Source organism: Populus nigra, chromosome 1 (assembly GCF_951802175.1).
Source record: "Populus nigra chromosome 1, ddPopNigr1.1, whole genome shotgun sequence".
Classification (NCBI taxonomy): domain Eukaryota; kingdom Viridiplantae; phylum Streptophyta; class Magnoliopsida; order Malpighiales; family Salicaceae; genus Populus; species Populus nigra.
In genome coordinates, this window is record NC_084852.1 from 23057754 (window position 1) to 23074829 (window position 17076).

General features: G+C 35.7%; 1 protein-coding gene across 1 annotated transcript; it reads left to right on the forward strand.

The window, feature by feature from the left end:
* Positions 1-14189: 14189 nt before the first annotated feature.
* Positions 14190-16773, forward strand: LOC133700511 (transcription factor MYB46-like). Its single transcript, XM_062124067.1, has 2 exons — positions 14190-14720; positions 15766-16773. Exons 1-2 carry the CDS (start codon positions 14443-14445, stop codon positions 16490-16492), a joined length of 1005 nt encoding a protein of 334 aa, XP_061980051.1. The 5' UTR covers positions 14190-14442; the 3' UTR covers positions 16493-16773.
* The last annotated feature ends 303 nt before the right edge of the window (positions 16774-17076 follow it).

The window sequence follows — 17076 nt, forward strand, 5'->3', positions numbered from 1 at the left end:
ATGGCCTTTCAAAAACATAAAAAACCGACACAAAATCCAAAATCTTCCCATGCTCGGATATGTTTTTTTTTTTTTTTTACACTTTCAAGGTAAAAAAAAATGCCTCATCTCAACTCCTGTCATCATATAGAATCATTTGATATAAAAATCGCATGTTTTGGTGGCCATAATCGTCACCAACTATCACTCTCTTTCTACACTAGAATCTAGTGACTCCCTCTCTCTCTTCTAACCAAAAAGAGATAAAAAAAATAAGAAAAATAACGTTCGGTTTTTGTTAATGAAGCTTTTGTTTAGGTTTTTGTTAAAGCTTCAATTGCATATTTATTTTAACAAAAGCTTCATTAATAAAAACCTAAAGCTTCATTTGATGTTAAAAGTCATTATAATAAACAAATGAAGCCTCATGGCCCAACATGAGGTTTATAATGATTGTCAGACCCATAACTACTTAGACTTGGCATGATGCCAAACCCATGGACGATGTGTATAGCTGAACCTAAAGGTGTTGAGTTTGACAGCTCTCCAGACCCATATGTACTTGAGCTCAATACATAGCTGAACCTAAGAATGTTGGGTTTGGCAGCTTGCTAGATCAATTTGTATTTGGGCTTAGCACGTAAGTGAACCCAAGAATATTAGGACTGACAACTTGTCACACCCATGTCCACTTGGACTTGACACGTAGCTGAACTTAAAAAGGTTAGGTCTAACAGCTTGCAACATCTATGTCCACTTGGGCTCGACACATAGTTGAACCCAAAAAGATTGAGTTTGACAACTCGTCATACCTCCATATACCTAACCTCAACGCATAACTAGAACCATGGATATTGGGTTTGGCAACTCGACAAACCCATTTCTATTTGGACTCAATGCGTAGTTAAACTCAAGAATGTTGATTCTAACAATATGTCATACTCATATGTACTTGAGTTTAGTGCGTAATTAAAACCTAGGATATTGGTTTTAACAACTCGCCATACTCATAAGTATTTGAACTCAGCGCGTAACTGAATCCAATGACGTTGGGTCTGACAACTTGCTAGATCCATGTTTGCTTAGGCTTAATACTTAATTGATCTCAAGAATTTGGACTCGAAAGAAAGTTAGAACCATGCCATTTAAGCCTTGCAGTTTTCCAAGTCTATCTATGTTGGATTATCACCCTACTTTTGACCTTTTTAGATTTGATTTTAGGCTAAAAGTTAAAAAAAAAAATAAAAGGACCAATTAACTAATAGTTAAAAATTATGGGGGATTAAAATGAGTTTTTATAACAAATTTCAAATCTGCCACTTATTTTACCTGTTTTTTTTATTTCAGTTCTAAATTTTTCAATTCAACATTCCTTCCAAAAATAATACACAATTAGGAGTTAATTTGAAATAAAAAAAAAGAGTTAAATCATGCAAAATAAAAATTAAAGAATAAAATGTTTGATAAAAGCCACTGCTTCCTCTAGAGCCCACAATCCTATCTCTAACTCTAAGCATGTTGATCTGATCAATTTGATCGTGAGCTTTGATCCACTATCCCTGCATGGCTACATGTGGATCATAAGCCAGCAAATGTTAACGAACTAGAATTCGGTCCTTGCTTTTGCAGTAATCTGATCTCAGTGCATTAATTTCACCTTTTGCTGCCTTCTCATCATGTTACGTACTCTTGTAAAAGCAAGGGCTGTCTAGTCTTTGTCAATCCATGATTGATATAAAAGGATTGCTTTGATTTTAACACAAACGCTCACATCAAAAGAAGGAAATCCATAAAATTGTGCATCACTACAACTTCTGTCACTGAGTATAATTTGTGTCAAATGCTTCGTGATGCGTAGGCTATAAGGCACCCTTCATGTAGTGGATTGGAGAAGGTTACTTCAGAAAATGCTGCAAAGAAAGTGACTCACAAGTTTTTGAATATTTTGGCGTCTCATCATACTTCTGAGGTGAAAGAAGACGCTTTAAATCTTTTTTCCTTTCTCCTTTTCTTTTAAAAGAGTATTCTGACCTTTTTAGCTTGCTATATTATCCTTTTCCCTTTGTATATGGTGAGATTATGACGCATTATCTATCTGTGAGAGGAAGCTTGTGGAATGCCCACTTTTGGTGTCCATTGTGCAATCTTCAAGTTGCCCTTAAGTTAGGCTTATACATTGGGTCAGCCCTGTCAGTCAACCTTCAGTTCATGCATGGTCTAACTTTTTTTTTTCCCCAGTTAATTTGCAGGAAATGTTGCTGTCTGTTGACTGACGCTGAGAGCAATGGAAGTCAAGAATTAGGTGATGACTATAGGTTTGCAAGAAATTTCATGGTGCAACGTCCTTGCGCGATTAACTTGAGTGAGTTCCTCCAAAACACGTGTCAAGATTTCTTGCCAATCAAACATACAAGAAAGGTCATTTGCCCGATTATGTCAATCCTTGTGGATTCATGTTGGATAGTGCCCCAAATTATATTACATCCATGGAGTTTAGACAAGATACATAGAAGGCAGCATCAGTAATTTAGGATGTTCCTTTTGAATCAGAATCAAAGATTCAAATCGGTCAGCAGCCTTAACCAATCATAGCACTTGTATGTATATAATCATACTCTCACTGTTTGCTCAAACTACTGTCCCAGATTCATAAGATAAGGGCACCACCAGGCCCCAAATGATTTATTGAGCTAGCTTTCAGGTGCAGAAAAATGCTCCTGCTTGGCTTTCCTGTCGATACAACCTTGTTATATGCTTTTAAACCTTCGCAAGTTTTTCCCTTTTCAGCTTGATTTCCACCAGGAACTTCAACTAATGCCAAAACCACCTCTAGCTTTTCCTTCTAAGAACAAAATTTGAGGCAGACCTCTATTTTATTCTGGTGCCTCTCACGATGGAAAGAAAGGGTAGCACACTATTGAGATTTAGCTCAGAGCAACTAAAACATGAGATTTTTTTTTGTTTGTTTGTAATTTAGTAGTTACAGTAATTGGTTGGTATACCTTTCTAAATTGCGAAGTCATCAACTCTTCTTTTTAATGCAAAAACAAAGTGTTTTCTACCAACACTGTGATTAATATTTGACAATGACCTTATATTCTGTATTAAGAAATTGAGCACTTCCAATTACTACTTGATGGAAAAATTACAGAAGGCACTTATTTGTTGGAGGTGATTTCATGCAAGCCTTTCTAGAGTTATCTTTCATGATTAACAATATTTACCTAAGTTTTGCTATATATATTTATACACTGATTGTAGTTTTTTTTTCTTCTGTTTTTTAAATTAGTTCAGGTTGATCCCACTATTCTTGTTAAGCTGGTGGCAAATTGGCAATGAGCTGAAACTGCTATCTGTCAGCTATGAAGAAGTTGGAGAGCCTATTTCCTTTGAAAATTCTCTCTACTAACTATTTTTTTATGCTGTGAAACATCATTATTGTGGACCTGTGGTCATATCCTGTCCTTGTTGTTCAAAATGAAAGTGGGCTATTGGAAAAAATGCATACTCCACATTCATTTGGCATACCCTACCAATATCTCTGCCTTTTCATGGGTTTCTTTTTTATTTGTTTTAGCTCAAATGATCAAGTGTCCTCGTCCTGCTGAGAATCTTTCTCGTTTGATCCTCCATCTTAATTTGCTTTTGTGACTTAGAAGGCCTTCCTCACTGGCCCAGTCTCATCACCATAAAGGCGAATCTCTTTACTAGTAACCATAACAGGTAGAGACAAAGCTTTGGAGAACAGTGAAGAGAAAGCATGGAAAAAGTTGGAATACTATGAGTACCGTCCAATATTTCCCTAGACCTTTTCTCCTTTCATCATTTATGTACGTGTCTTTTACTCTAGATAGCACAGGGATACTGCTGCAAAAATAAACGTTAAAAAAATAATATTTCTAATGGTTGATTTTTTTTCCACTACTTTTTTTTCTTCAATTTGGATACCGTTCGCTCAGTATAAGGCTTAATTAATCTCTCACCAGAAATACTGTAATCATGAAATTATTTAAGTCAAAGCAATATGATGTGTCATATGACTTCATGGATCAAATGGTGAGCTGGCTATATATTATGATTCTTCAACGCTAAACCCCACAAATTATAAATTTCCATACATGTTAGTTCAATAAGCAATTAATGTGATTGTAGAATCCTTATCATCTTCTCCTCTTAATTGATTTTTGGCCGTCTCATATGTTTTAAAATTCAATATACTCAAAATTAAAGTTTTTCAGTATTTAGACAATAGATAATCACATGTTCACATCAATATCCCCTTCTCTAGAGTTCACAAAGTTGATGGTAGAAGGTCTAACACCTACAAAACAATCCATTTTGGTTGGATTTAGGGATCCTCATATGATAAATTTAGTGACTTTTAGTAAAAGATTGCAATAAATAAGAGAATGAGCTTTAAATTCTAAGAACAAGAGTGTTTGCTTGTTTTTGTATGATAAATGCTCTGAAAATTAAAATATAAATACTTAGATAATAAAAATTATGAACTCTTTACCTTGTTAGTTCAAGTGGTATTTATAGCTCTTGAATCTTGTCATGTTGCTTGAATGGAGGGGTTTGGAATGTCATTTCCTTCTGATAGCATTAATGAGAGATAAGTATCTTTTATACAATATCAATAAGGAATAAATATATCTTACACAACATTAATGAGGGACATATATCCCTTACATAATATGATGTTGATGGAAATATGGTAGGCCCTTAAAAGACTTTTATACCCCCAAGGGTGTAGAGATATGAGTATTATTGACATTAACATTTTATGTTACAAGTTATAAGAATAAGCAAACAAAACCTCATGACCCAACATGAGGTTTATAATGATTGTCAGGCTCATATCTGTTTTGACTTAGCATGATGTCAAGCCCATAGGTGATGTGTGTAGCTGAACCTAAAATTGTTGGGTGTGACAACGTGCGTGGGTGAACACAAGGATATTGGGACTGACAGTTTGTCATATTCATATCCATTTGGGCTCAGCGTATAGCTGAACTCAAGAAGGATGGGTCTGGTAACTTGTCACACCTATGTCCATTTAGGCTCCATACGTAGTTGAACCTAAAAAGGTTGAGTTTGACAGCTTGTCATACCTACGCTCACTTGGGCTTGACGTGGAGTTAAACCCAATAAGATTGAGTCTAACAGCTCGTTAGACCTATATATACTTAGGCTCAGCGCGTAGCTGAATCTAAAGATATTGGGTCCGATAGCTCGACATACCCATGTGTACTTGACTTTAGCACGTAACTAAATCCAATGATGTTAGGTTTGGCAACTTGTTAGATTCATGTTTGCTTAGGCGTAATGCTTAGTTGATCCCAAAGATGTTGGGCCTAGAAGCAAGTCAAAACCATGTCACTTAGGCCTTGCAGTTTTCCAAGCCTATGTATGTTGGGTTATTACCCTGCCTTTGACCCTTTTAGATTTGGTCTAAGCTAAAAGTTGATTTTTTAAAAAATACATTGATCGATCAGAAGCCCCTAAATTTTTGTATATTGAATGCACAAAGGTTTAAAAGGTTGACAACTTTCACGTGAGACTTTTTACCTTCCTTATGAGATAAACTATCCTAAGCAGAATTGTTGGGATTCTTATAGCTAGGTGTCTTGTCCTTATTTGAAAGAGATGACCAAATGGCTTATCCTCAATAAAAGAAATGTTTATTTAGAAACAAAATGGCACCATGCATTTAATGCAATAATCAGGTGGATTTTTAGAGATTTGTGGTGACATGAAATGTTATTCATCCAATGATGAGGATGAAAAGTTATTTTCTTTATAACGCTAACCGCTATTGCTTCCATTTTTCTTTTACTTTCACTCTTAGTAACTTATCTGTAAAAATAGTTGAAGAAGCCTTTGAGCAAGATTTGCTCTATTTGTTTAAGAAAATATTGCCATTTTAGGTATTCCTTACCTTAAAACATTTCTTTCATCTTCTTTCTTATAAAAAAAATTGACTCTAAAAGAGTTAAATCTGACCCTAAAAGTAAGGATGTTACTTCCTCTGATAGTAAGTTTAGGTTCCAACTAGAAACTAGAGGAAGTAGTAAGAGACAATGGTTTATTATACTAGGCCTTAAAACTAGAAAAAGTGGAACTTCAGCATCCAACTCTAGTTGGGAGTAAAGTAGTTCTCAACATCGGAGAAGTTCTTCCCTTATTGCCTCTGACAAAGCCCGAAGGAGAAAAATGTTGCTTTAAATCTCTAAGGATGATGCTTCTAGCACCTTAAGCATAAATGAGGTGGACTTTGTAAATGATCGGTAGCCAAGAGATTATATAGCTCAATTACTTTTCAGGGATGAAAGGATTAGCCAAGCAACATTGGCCTTTTGCCAAGGGCACTTTGAAATTATTGCCCTAATATATATATGTACGAATTAAAGGTATATCTTCCCTTTTTAAAGGTTTGCAAGGGAAATTTTTCAGTATTATAGATTAAGTCTAGACCAGCTGCATCCTAATGGATGAATAATCTTATCTGTTTTTCACAAGTTCATTAGGTTTATTAAAATTGAGCCTATTATAAAACATTTTATGACTTGTTACCATTTGGTTGCTTGTACTAATGGCAGAAAAGATGCGTGCTAGTTTTTTGTTTTACCTTCACCAACAAACCCACTGGATCCATAAAAGGAACTTGCATAGCAAGCCTGCATGTGTCAATAAGTGGAAAGAGAGGTGGGTGGGTGATAGTGAGATATCATAAGACAATCAACCCTAGAGATAACTAGCAAAAATATAGGGTTATGCCTATTATTGGAGAGTATCCACCTTTGAGGTGAATAATAGGCCTTGTCTAAACTTGAATGAGAAAAAAACATGTGTTGTATTGACCTGAACCTCAATCAAGCACAAGACTAATAAGATGGCTAAAGATCATTACTAGACCTTGTTGCAAAATATATAGCCTTTTTTCCCCTTGTTTTTATGCATCTAAGTATTTATTCCTAGCTTTGTTTTTGTGCAGGGTTAACAGATGAAAAAGAAAAAGAAACTTCAACAAGGTTTGCAAAGGAGAGCTTGTCTACATCGAGGATTGGGTCTTCATCTTTTGACTTAATTAGAGTTAGGACTGGAGTAGAGATGGAACACGATCCCATTAATATAGATGGGTTTTTTCTATTCTTGAGGAAACAATGGTGGGAGCCATTACTCTCGTAAAAAAAAAAGGAACCACCGTTGGTTGAGGGTCAATTGCAGTTGACCCCTCCTGAAGTGCTTGCACGTGCTGCTACCTGATTTAAAAGAAAAAAAGTATCTACTTCTATAGAGTCTAGCGTTGTAGACTCAACTGTTGGGACCATTGTCCAAGGTGTTTTTTTAAGGAAATTGGCAGCTTTGGTGTGAGGATGACTTTGCCGACCTTGTATTTAGTCAAGACCCTTATACTTTTCCCACATTGATTGAGAAGGAAAGGCAAGCCATAAAAGTTGTTATTGGTGAGAGGTCTGGCCTCTGGAAGAATGGCCTAAAGATGGTGAAGCACTTGAAGAGGGTTCTGACATTTTCTTGAGACATTCTTATGATGTTTGATGAGAGCTACAACTGTCAACTAGCCCTTACTAGGTAAACGACCTTCAATGTAAGAACTATTTTATCTAATCTCATTATTTTAGTTTTATGATTATTGTTTTTAAAAATTATTTTTAGTGGACTTTTATGATACATGCTGTTTTTAAAAGGCATTGAACGACTGAGAGGAGCCAGGTAAGAGAGGTCATTGCCTAGAACAAAGCAAAAAACCAAACTATCCTTTAAAGGCTAAGGGATTAAAAGGCTGTAGTAGAGGATGAACTAAGGAACCTTAAGGCAACTTATGTAGCACTAAAGGACGATATGAAAGGTGATGTCCTTCAGTCGAGCTCCATTGAAAATGAGCTTTGTTTAGCCTGTAATGAAATGGACATTTTGAAGCAAGGGATAATTGAATAAAGGCATTCTAATATGCTCTAAGAGTTGGGATCATTACTGTTAGGGAAGAAGCCCATAGCTACTATATATGGTTGGGAGCTTTGAGGAACTCTTTTGATAAGTTCTAGGAATTTTTTTGAAAGGTCTACAACACTGACTGAGAAAGCTGGAGACAAGATATTTCTTATCATATTCAACTTGTATTTCTTCAATCAATCAAGAGGAATACAAGTAAATTTCAGTGCTACCTTTCATTTAGTCATTGTGCCTGACTTTGCAGGTGTCTTCCTTGCTATGGTTGTAACTGCCTAATATGAATAATACCTTATTAAAAAGCATGACCTAAATATTGAAGCCTTAGCCCCTAACTCCCTTTAGCCTTGTAAATAACCAAGGTCATGTGGGGTTTGCCCTTTTGTAATATACTAGAATTTTATGAAAAATGCTATTTCATTTCCATGCTTTCATTGAGAAATATTTGGTGAACTTGTTTAATTTGGATGGGCACAATACCCATAGTAAAATATCTAGAAGGAAATCCTTTAAACAATTTGTATAGGCTCAACACCCATACTTAGACAAAAATATTTAGAAGAAAATCCTTTAAGCAGTTTGTATGGGTCCAATGCCTACACTTAGAAAAATTTCAAAATATTGCCTTTAAATTTTGGAAAGATTTGAACTTCGCCTAACCTTCTTAAAACTCGACCCCTGCCTAGAACCTAGAGGAAATCTAGGTTGTAGTTATACCTTTCTTTAGGAGTTCTTGCTTCATTAATCTAGTTGTCTGCGAACATATCCTTAGTGAATTGGTGAAAGCCCCTAGGTATCACCTGAAGGTTGATGTTATTGTATTAGAAAGGCCTGAAACCCATCCTTTGAAGAGTTATGCCATAGCACTAGGGAGATCAAGTCAATCCATTCCTTTAAGAAATATGCAATCGTACTTGAGAGATTCTTGATCAATCCCTTCCAGGGTAGTGATATCATACTCGGACGACCATGTCAATCCCCTAGAGAATTGTGTTATCACGCCAGGAAGAAGCTATCTATGGTAGTATCGCAAGGCCGGTTCCTCCAAAGCCTGAAGAGTATCTCCATCCTCGTTCGGATTGGACTTACCTCTTACGATCTTCCGAAGGGCTTTACCTATAATTATAAAAGCTTTAAATTGACTATTTCTGAGCGAGCTTTTTCTCGTAATGCTGGATTCCCACAAGAGGGCGAAAACCTTTCTAGCCATAATTCTTCCCCCGGTTCTACCTCCTTCTGCAATAGTGATCTATCTCATCCACCCGCGAGCTATCCATTACTAGGAAGACTAAATCAACCCCTTTCTTGGGGATATGTACAATTACATTAAGAAGATACTTTATCAGTCCCTTCTAAGATGAGTTATGCTATTACACTAGGAAGACCATACCAATCCCTTGAAGAATTGTGTAGTTGCACTAAGGAGACTGAGTTAGTCCCTTCTTTAGAAAAATATACAATCACACTAAGAATAATTTTTATCAATTCCTTTCAAGGTTAGTTGTTAAAAGGCCTTTAGGAATCACTTGAAGAAAATAAAAACATGGTCATTTTAAATTAATCATTCACATATAAAAAATTTACATTCTATCATTGACTATCAAGCGTGAAGGAGATTCTTCACTTTCATATCTTGTAGATGGTAAGTATTTGTCTTTACCACCCTTATGACTTTCAAGAGACCATTCCATTTTAGGATTACCTTACCCCTACTTTCTTTGTTGCTTGTAGTCTTAGGAATGAGGTTTTTAAGTGTATGGATAATGGGTAATCATACATTCACGTCAATATTTCCTTCTCTAGAGTTCATGAAGTTAATGGTTAGTGGTAAAACGCCTAACACCTGCAAAACAATCCTTTTTAGTGGGGTTTAGGGACCCTCAAATGATAAAGTTGGTGACTTCTAGTAAAAGATTACAATAAATGAGAGAATAAACTTTAAGTTCTAAGAACAAGAATGTTTTTTTTTACCTGAGAAATGCTCTAAGAATTAAATTATGAGTACTTAGAGAATATAAATTATAAACCCTTTACTTGGTTGGTTCAGGGGGTATTTATAGCCCATGAACCTTGTCATGTTGTTTAAATGGAGGGGTTTGGAATGTCATTTCCTTCTGGTAGCATTAATGAGGGATAAATGTCTCTTATATAATATTAATGTTGACGGAAATATGGTAAACCCTTAAAAGACTTTTATACACCTACAGATGTAGAGATATAAGTTTTCTTGGCATTAACATTTTATGTTAAAAGTCATAAAAATAAGCAAATGAAGTCTTATGGCCCAACATGGGGCTTATAATGATTGTTAGGCCTATACCTATTTGGACTTGGCACGATGCCAAGCTCACGGATGATGGTCTAACAGCTTGCCTGGTTTATATCCACTTATGCTCAGTATGTAGTTGAACCCAAGGGTGTTGGGCTTGGCAGCTTGCCAGACCCATGTCCACTTGAGCTCAACGCGTAGTTGAACCCAAAGGTCTTGGTCTAGCAAATCACCAGACCTATATGTACTTGAACTTAACGCGTAACTGAATCCAAAGATGCAGGGTCTGGCAGCTTTCCATACTTTTGTCAACTCGAGCTCAGCATGTAAATAAACCTAAGGATGTTTGGGTCCTGTAGCTCGCCAGACCCACGTCTGTTGGGACTCAGCTCATAGTTGGACCCATGGATGTTGGGTCTAACTGCTCATCAAATCTATATTTGTTTAGGCTCAACACATAGCTGAATCCAAAGATATTGGTTTTGGTAACTCGCCAAACTTATATGTATTGTGGCTCAGTGCTCAGTGGTCAACGCTCAACTAAACCCAAAAATATTGGGTTTGAAAGCACGCCAGATTCATGTCATTTGGACCTGATATTCTACTAAACTTAGATATATTGGATTATCACCCTGTCTTTTATTTTTTTTAGATAGGGTAGAAGGCTAAAATTTTAAATTTTAAAAAATACACTTATGTGATCCATAAATAGACAATTTTTTTAGCTTTTCAGTACTGACTTGAACAACTTTATGACCTTCCTTTAACCTTTTGGAATCTGGAGAGGAAGTGGTGAAACAATGAAAAAGAACAATCATGCACAGAATTTAGCATGGACAAAGTACAGGATCATGTATGTATGGCACCTGTCATCACATTACTCATGTTTCTCTACTCCAATATATCCGTACTCGTTTTGAGCCTATAGGGGTCTACATGTACGTATTCAATTTGTTGGTTAGAGAGATTTGGTGCGAACATGTCTGAGTTTAGACAATCATCTCATGCGGTGTCCACCATTTATGCATAACATGTATGATCTGGCCTTTAGATCTTGCCAATCCAGCGTCGAAAGGCATTGGACTTTTCGCATTATAACTTGAACTACCACAGGTATTTGTTTGGCATAAGAGAAATGATTTGCATGCAGTAATAGATGGGAATACAGCTGCATTCTTCAATAATATCAATTCGGGGCTATGGGGTATGTTTGGTAGAAGAGAAATAATTCAAGCATGTATCACTTCCTCGCCTTCTAGAAGATGATTTTCCGAGTCCAGAACGTAATTAGAGAAAAACCTACCCCATTTGCTGCTGGCTACCGTCAATATAAATAGCTCTGCATTCTCATCATAGGTTTAAATGTCAAGTCTGCTATTCTTAAATTCTTAGATAAAACAGATGTGCTTCTTTATGTTTGGTTGGCAATAAAACAGAAGCAAAGTGATTTTGTTTTGTATGGAAAAAGTCAGAAAAAAAGGTCAATTGTTTGTTTCGCCATTTCTTTCATCTTTATTTCACATCGTTCATCTCTTGCGACTGTATATTGAATATGTCAATGGAAAACTGAAAGTTTAAGGGAAAAAAACCTCACTTGCTTGAATTACAATGCATTATTATACTTTGTTTAAAGGAATCCGATCGAGAAATGTCCACATATGGAATCCATGCAACATCTCAATTAAGAGCTACATAGCTCAGTAGAGCCTTGGTAGAGAAATTTGCCCTTCTCTTTTAGCATTATTTATTTTGTTAGCTGCTGATAAAGATATTTCGTGAGAGAATTGAACAGTTAAGGCAAAGATATAATCTCATTTTCCAATGCATTTAAGTAGTCTATTCAGTAGAATCCTGTGCAGATTCTGATATTTTCCTTAGATCAACAGAAGAGTAATTATACAATATATTTCAAGAGATCGGGCTTTTTTTGTTTATTGTTCACTCTATCACAAATACTATGGATTAGAGTAATATTTTTTTTAAAAAAAAATTTAATTTGATTCCAAAACTTTTATTTTACATGATTTAGCCTTTTTAAGCTCAAATTAGCTTCCAATTGCATATTTTTTAAGGAGAGAGGGTTGAATTAAAAGATATAAATTTTTAAAAAAAAAAAACGAGTAAAATAGGGGTCATGTTTGAAGTTTGTTGTGGAAGTTCATTTTCATCCCCCATCTTTTTGAGATATTAATTAGGTCACCGATGCCTGTAATTTTTAAAAATCCTATTTTGATACCAAACTTTATTTTCATTATTTTCTAATTTTTTTTTATTGGAGAAGAGAGAGGGAGTCGTTGGGTTCCGGCATAGAGAGATAAAGTTATTGTTAGTGACGATTACAACTACTAAAACAGTTGTTCTTTATATCAAATAGTTTCATATGATGAGGGAGGTTACGATTAGGTTTTGTACCTTGAAAACACCTAAAAATATATGTGGACTTAGAAAGATTTCTGGGTTTGAGATTAAATTTGGGTTTTTAACTATTGTTTTGTATTTTTAGAGGTCATGGATTGGTTTAACAATGTTCCTAGAGTAGTTTCCACCTAAAAAACATATATGGACTTAGGAAGATTTTTAAGTTTCAGGTTAAATTTGGGTTTTTTACTTTTTTGTGTTTTTACAGGTCATGGATTGGTTTAACAAGATTCTTAGGGTATTTTCTAGGTGTTTTAAATAAAAAAATAGGTTGAAAATGAATTTTTAAGTAAAAATGCCTCATTTTCCCGCCACACCAGCAACTAGATTTTGAGCTCATGGACGACATGTCGTCTGTTGATTTAGAGGATGCATTTGTTTTGTTTGGAAATGACCGGGACATCGACGTTCACTCCATTATGAAACTAATCAAAATTTAACCAAGTTATCGAATTTCTCTTACTTGTTTAAAAACATAAGTATCTCTTGAATTTTTTTCTTTCAGGTTAAATAAAACTGGAGCTCACATGTTTTATGAATAGTGTACAGATAAGATCATTGCGATGTTTTATGAATATTATACAGATATATTTTTATCATATTAAAAAGTGTTCATCTTTTGCATTGAATTGTTTTTTTTTTTTCCTCTTTATTTGTTATTGATATCTTATTTTCTAATTATATTATTAAATTAATTAAGTTTATTAACTTCATACAACTCAGTAATCATAATCTTAGATTTTTTTAAAAAAATAATAATTATTATATCATTTGGATAAATTTTCTTTAATAAAAAAAAATCATAAATCACAGCACATAGCACAAGTCACTAGCTAGTCATCATGTTAATAATGTGCTAGCTTGATTAATTTTCTGTACGAACTCGAGAATTAAGCTACCCAACAGAAAGGAAAGTCGTAAATCACAGGTCGGGGTAGGTAGATAACTACTTTTACATGGTTTCCATGGATGGAAAAATGGCCTGAAGGTTTCATATATATGCAACTTAGCGATTTATAAGACTGTGAGTATTTTAACATATTATATATTATAAGATGGTGATTGAAAATGTCATCTCTCTCCTTTCCTAACCTTTCTCACATGAAAATAATTAAAAGTTTGTATTTCAAATGTTGAGTCTTTTCTACTCTAGCATGCCTTTTGATGAACTGATCGAGGCCTCAACTTGTGATCACCAATAAAGATGCATATTGATTCTGTGGTCCATTGAACATTTCCCGAGTGTTTTTGCAAAATTATTCTCTTATCCTATTCAGTGTCTTCAATTACACGTGTGGATGCTGGGCAGGGAGAGAATGGCTAAAGATTATGTGAAGTGGAAGCAAGTATCTTGGCTTGGTTATGAAACAAACCCTTTTTTTGCCTCCCTTCCGTGGGTGGGTGTTCTGGCTTCAGTCTATCTTACGGTACAATGTATGGTGATTACCTTGGAGTGAAGAAAATGTAAAGGAAAAGGACAAGAAGATCACGCAGTCAAAGACAAGACAAACACCTCTCTCATTTTCCCCTGCAGTCCCTCTCCAAACCGTTTTACTGCTCAGACCTCAGACTCATTCATCAACCAACCCCTCTCTCTCTCTCTCTCTCTCTCTTTCCTATATTCTAAGCAATACCCACAACCATCATCACCATCATGATCGGCATGCCCACTCTGCCAAGCTCCTCTCTCTCTTTCTCATAATCTGCCATTCTATAAAGCCTTAACTGATCTACATCAAACCAGTTGGGAAGAAATATATATAGATCACCTTTCTAGTGACAGGGATCCAAAGGCTCTCAAAATGAGGAAGCCAGAGGCCTCTGGGAAGAACAACGATATAAGTAACAAGTTCAAAAAGGGCTTGTGGTCACCGGAGGAAGACGACAAGCTCATGAACTACATACTAAACAATGGACAAGGTTGTTGGAGTGATGTAGCAAGGAATGCTGGTTTGCAGAGGTGTGGCAAGAGTTGCCGGCTTCGTTGGATTAATTACTTGAGGCCTGATCTCAAGAGAGGTGCATTTTCACCCCAGGAAGAAGAGATGACCATCCATTTGCATTCCCTTCTTGGCAATAGGTATTTATTTGCTTATATCCCTTATATCATGACTTGCTTTTATATTCACTTGCTTATTGACCTTATACCCTTAATTTCTATCTATGTTAATTAGTATATTGTTTCTCTTCTCTTTCGAATTCTGTTAAAAAGATTCCTTCACCCTTTTTCCACTTCTTTTTAAATATTGAATGAATACATGCATGAACTTGGTTTTAATTAGTGGGTAGGTTCAAATACATACATAACTAGTTACATTCTCTACACCGATAAGGGTATAGGAGGTTTTTCAAACTGTGTTGCTAATTCATGACCAAAATGAAGCTATAAACAAAAAGCTGTTATTAATCCCATAAGATACACCTGTGAAAGGAAAAACATGTCATCAATAATAATATGATGATGTAAGGAGACCGATGTAGCAAGAGTATATATATATATATATTGTTCTGCTAGTGGATCGAATACAAATTAAGTCCTTTTTCTTTGATCAATTCTTTAAATCTAATAAAAAATAGTGGAGAATGGCTACAAATCATGGAGAAATATCTTAGTTTCTCCCCACTAACTCAAGCTTTCACGCATAAACCTCTATCCTTAAAGGCATGCAAGATAACTGCAATCAAATCAATCGAGAAAGTTCATACAGTACGTACAGCTAGCATAAACAACTTGAGCATTTCTTTTTTCTCCCCCTCTACGCGGTATGTTGGACAAGCATACACAGATTAATTAGCTGTCATATTTTGATTATCTGTGAGACATACAAAGATTAGTCAGCTCTGCTGCTTAATTAAATCATGTTAGGAGTAACATGAGGGGATAGTCAAATCCCTTGTTATATTATGGAAGAATATAATTAAGCTCATGACAAAGACATTCCTCTTCTGGTCTTTATTTGTCTTTATAGAGTTGAAGACACTTCATCTATAACTGTTCTTTTTTTTAGGATTCAAGCATCCAGGCTATCCATTTTCAAATCATGCACGAGTAGAAAAATTAATAACACGTTAGTTGAAATTAACTGAACTGTTGATCATGTAATTTCTTTTCCTTAATTTCAAAGGTGGTCTCAAATAGCGGCTCGCTTGCCAGGAAGAACCGACAATGAAATCAAGAACTTTTGGAATTCAACAATAAAGAAAAGACTAAAGAGCCTGCAGTCATCCAACGCATCACCAAACACAAGTGATTCATCCTCGGAGCCTAGCAAAGAAGTCATGGGAGGGTTCATGACCATGCAAGAGCAAGGCATTTTGCCCATGAACATGGATCCGTCACTGTCATCTTCATCATCGTTGGAAACCTCCATGCAAGCAATGATTCTAAATACCATGACGGACCCATTATTGCCTATGCTTGATCATGATCATGGCCTCAACATGTATATTGGTGGTGCAAGTGGATACGAATTCAATGGTGCACCACCATGCATGACTCATCAAGTTCGAGTGAACAGTTCTGATCATGGGTTGTATGGGCCGGAAGGGATCTTTGGAGGTGTTAATGTTGGGATTCCTCCTTTAGAGAGTGTAAGCTGCATGGAGGAAAATGCAAAAAGCCAAACTACACAGGATAATAGCACTGACAAGCACCCATATAGTAGCTACGTGAGTAGTCTTAACAAAAATTGCAATAGCACTAGTACTGATCATAACAAGACAGATAACGCAGCTGCTGAGATGGGGAATTTTTGGCACGGAGAAGAGTTAAAATTGGGGGAGTACTGGGACTTGGAAGAGTTGATGAGAGATGTTTCGGCCTGTCCTTCTCTTGATTTCAAAGTTGAGTGAATGGCTATTCCCCCATATATATATATATTCAATTTTCTTTCTTCATTCAAATTGAGAGAGCTTTGCTATATATAAGCACCCTTCAAATATATTCTCTCTCAACCTTTGTATTCTACCGGCTTTCATCAAGAGATTTAGCAAGTTTATGTATAGCTTCAATTAGGTATAGGACAAAGGTGATCAGGAGACTACGTACGTACTGCACTAATTGATGACCAGATATTTCTTGTATGTAAATGTATCTTACGAAATGTTGCAATTTCATCATTACTTTTCGAGCACTGATATATTCCTCTTGAGAAGACACCATATATATAAAAGCTTGTGCAGACAAGGACATGATGATCAAGAGATCAGCTGGTAAGTGCATTAACTATATATCATTAGATGTATACAGCTCGAAAAGCCAGGAGTGGAAGTTGTTGTTAGCTAGTGGGATAAGTAGAGCTGGGCTGGCACCATATAAATTGATAAATACATGGAAATTATTCTGTGCATGCCTCCATATGTTTGTGGAAAATGATGGTTTCTTCTAGTGAAGTTCAATCAGAAATTAGATGAGATAAAGCAATCAAGTCAGCTTG

Coding starts and splice junctions, on each gene's coding strand:
- LOC133700511 (XM_062124067.1), top strand. CDS start 14,443: ATGAGGAAGCCAGAGGCCTCTGGGAAGAACAACGATATAAGTAACAAG. Junction 14,721..15,765: donor CATTCCCTTCTTGGCAATAG/GTATTTATTTGC, acceptor TTAATTTCAAAG/GTGGTCTCAAATAGCGGCTC.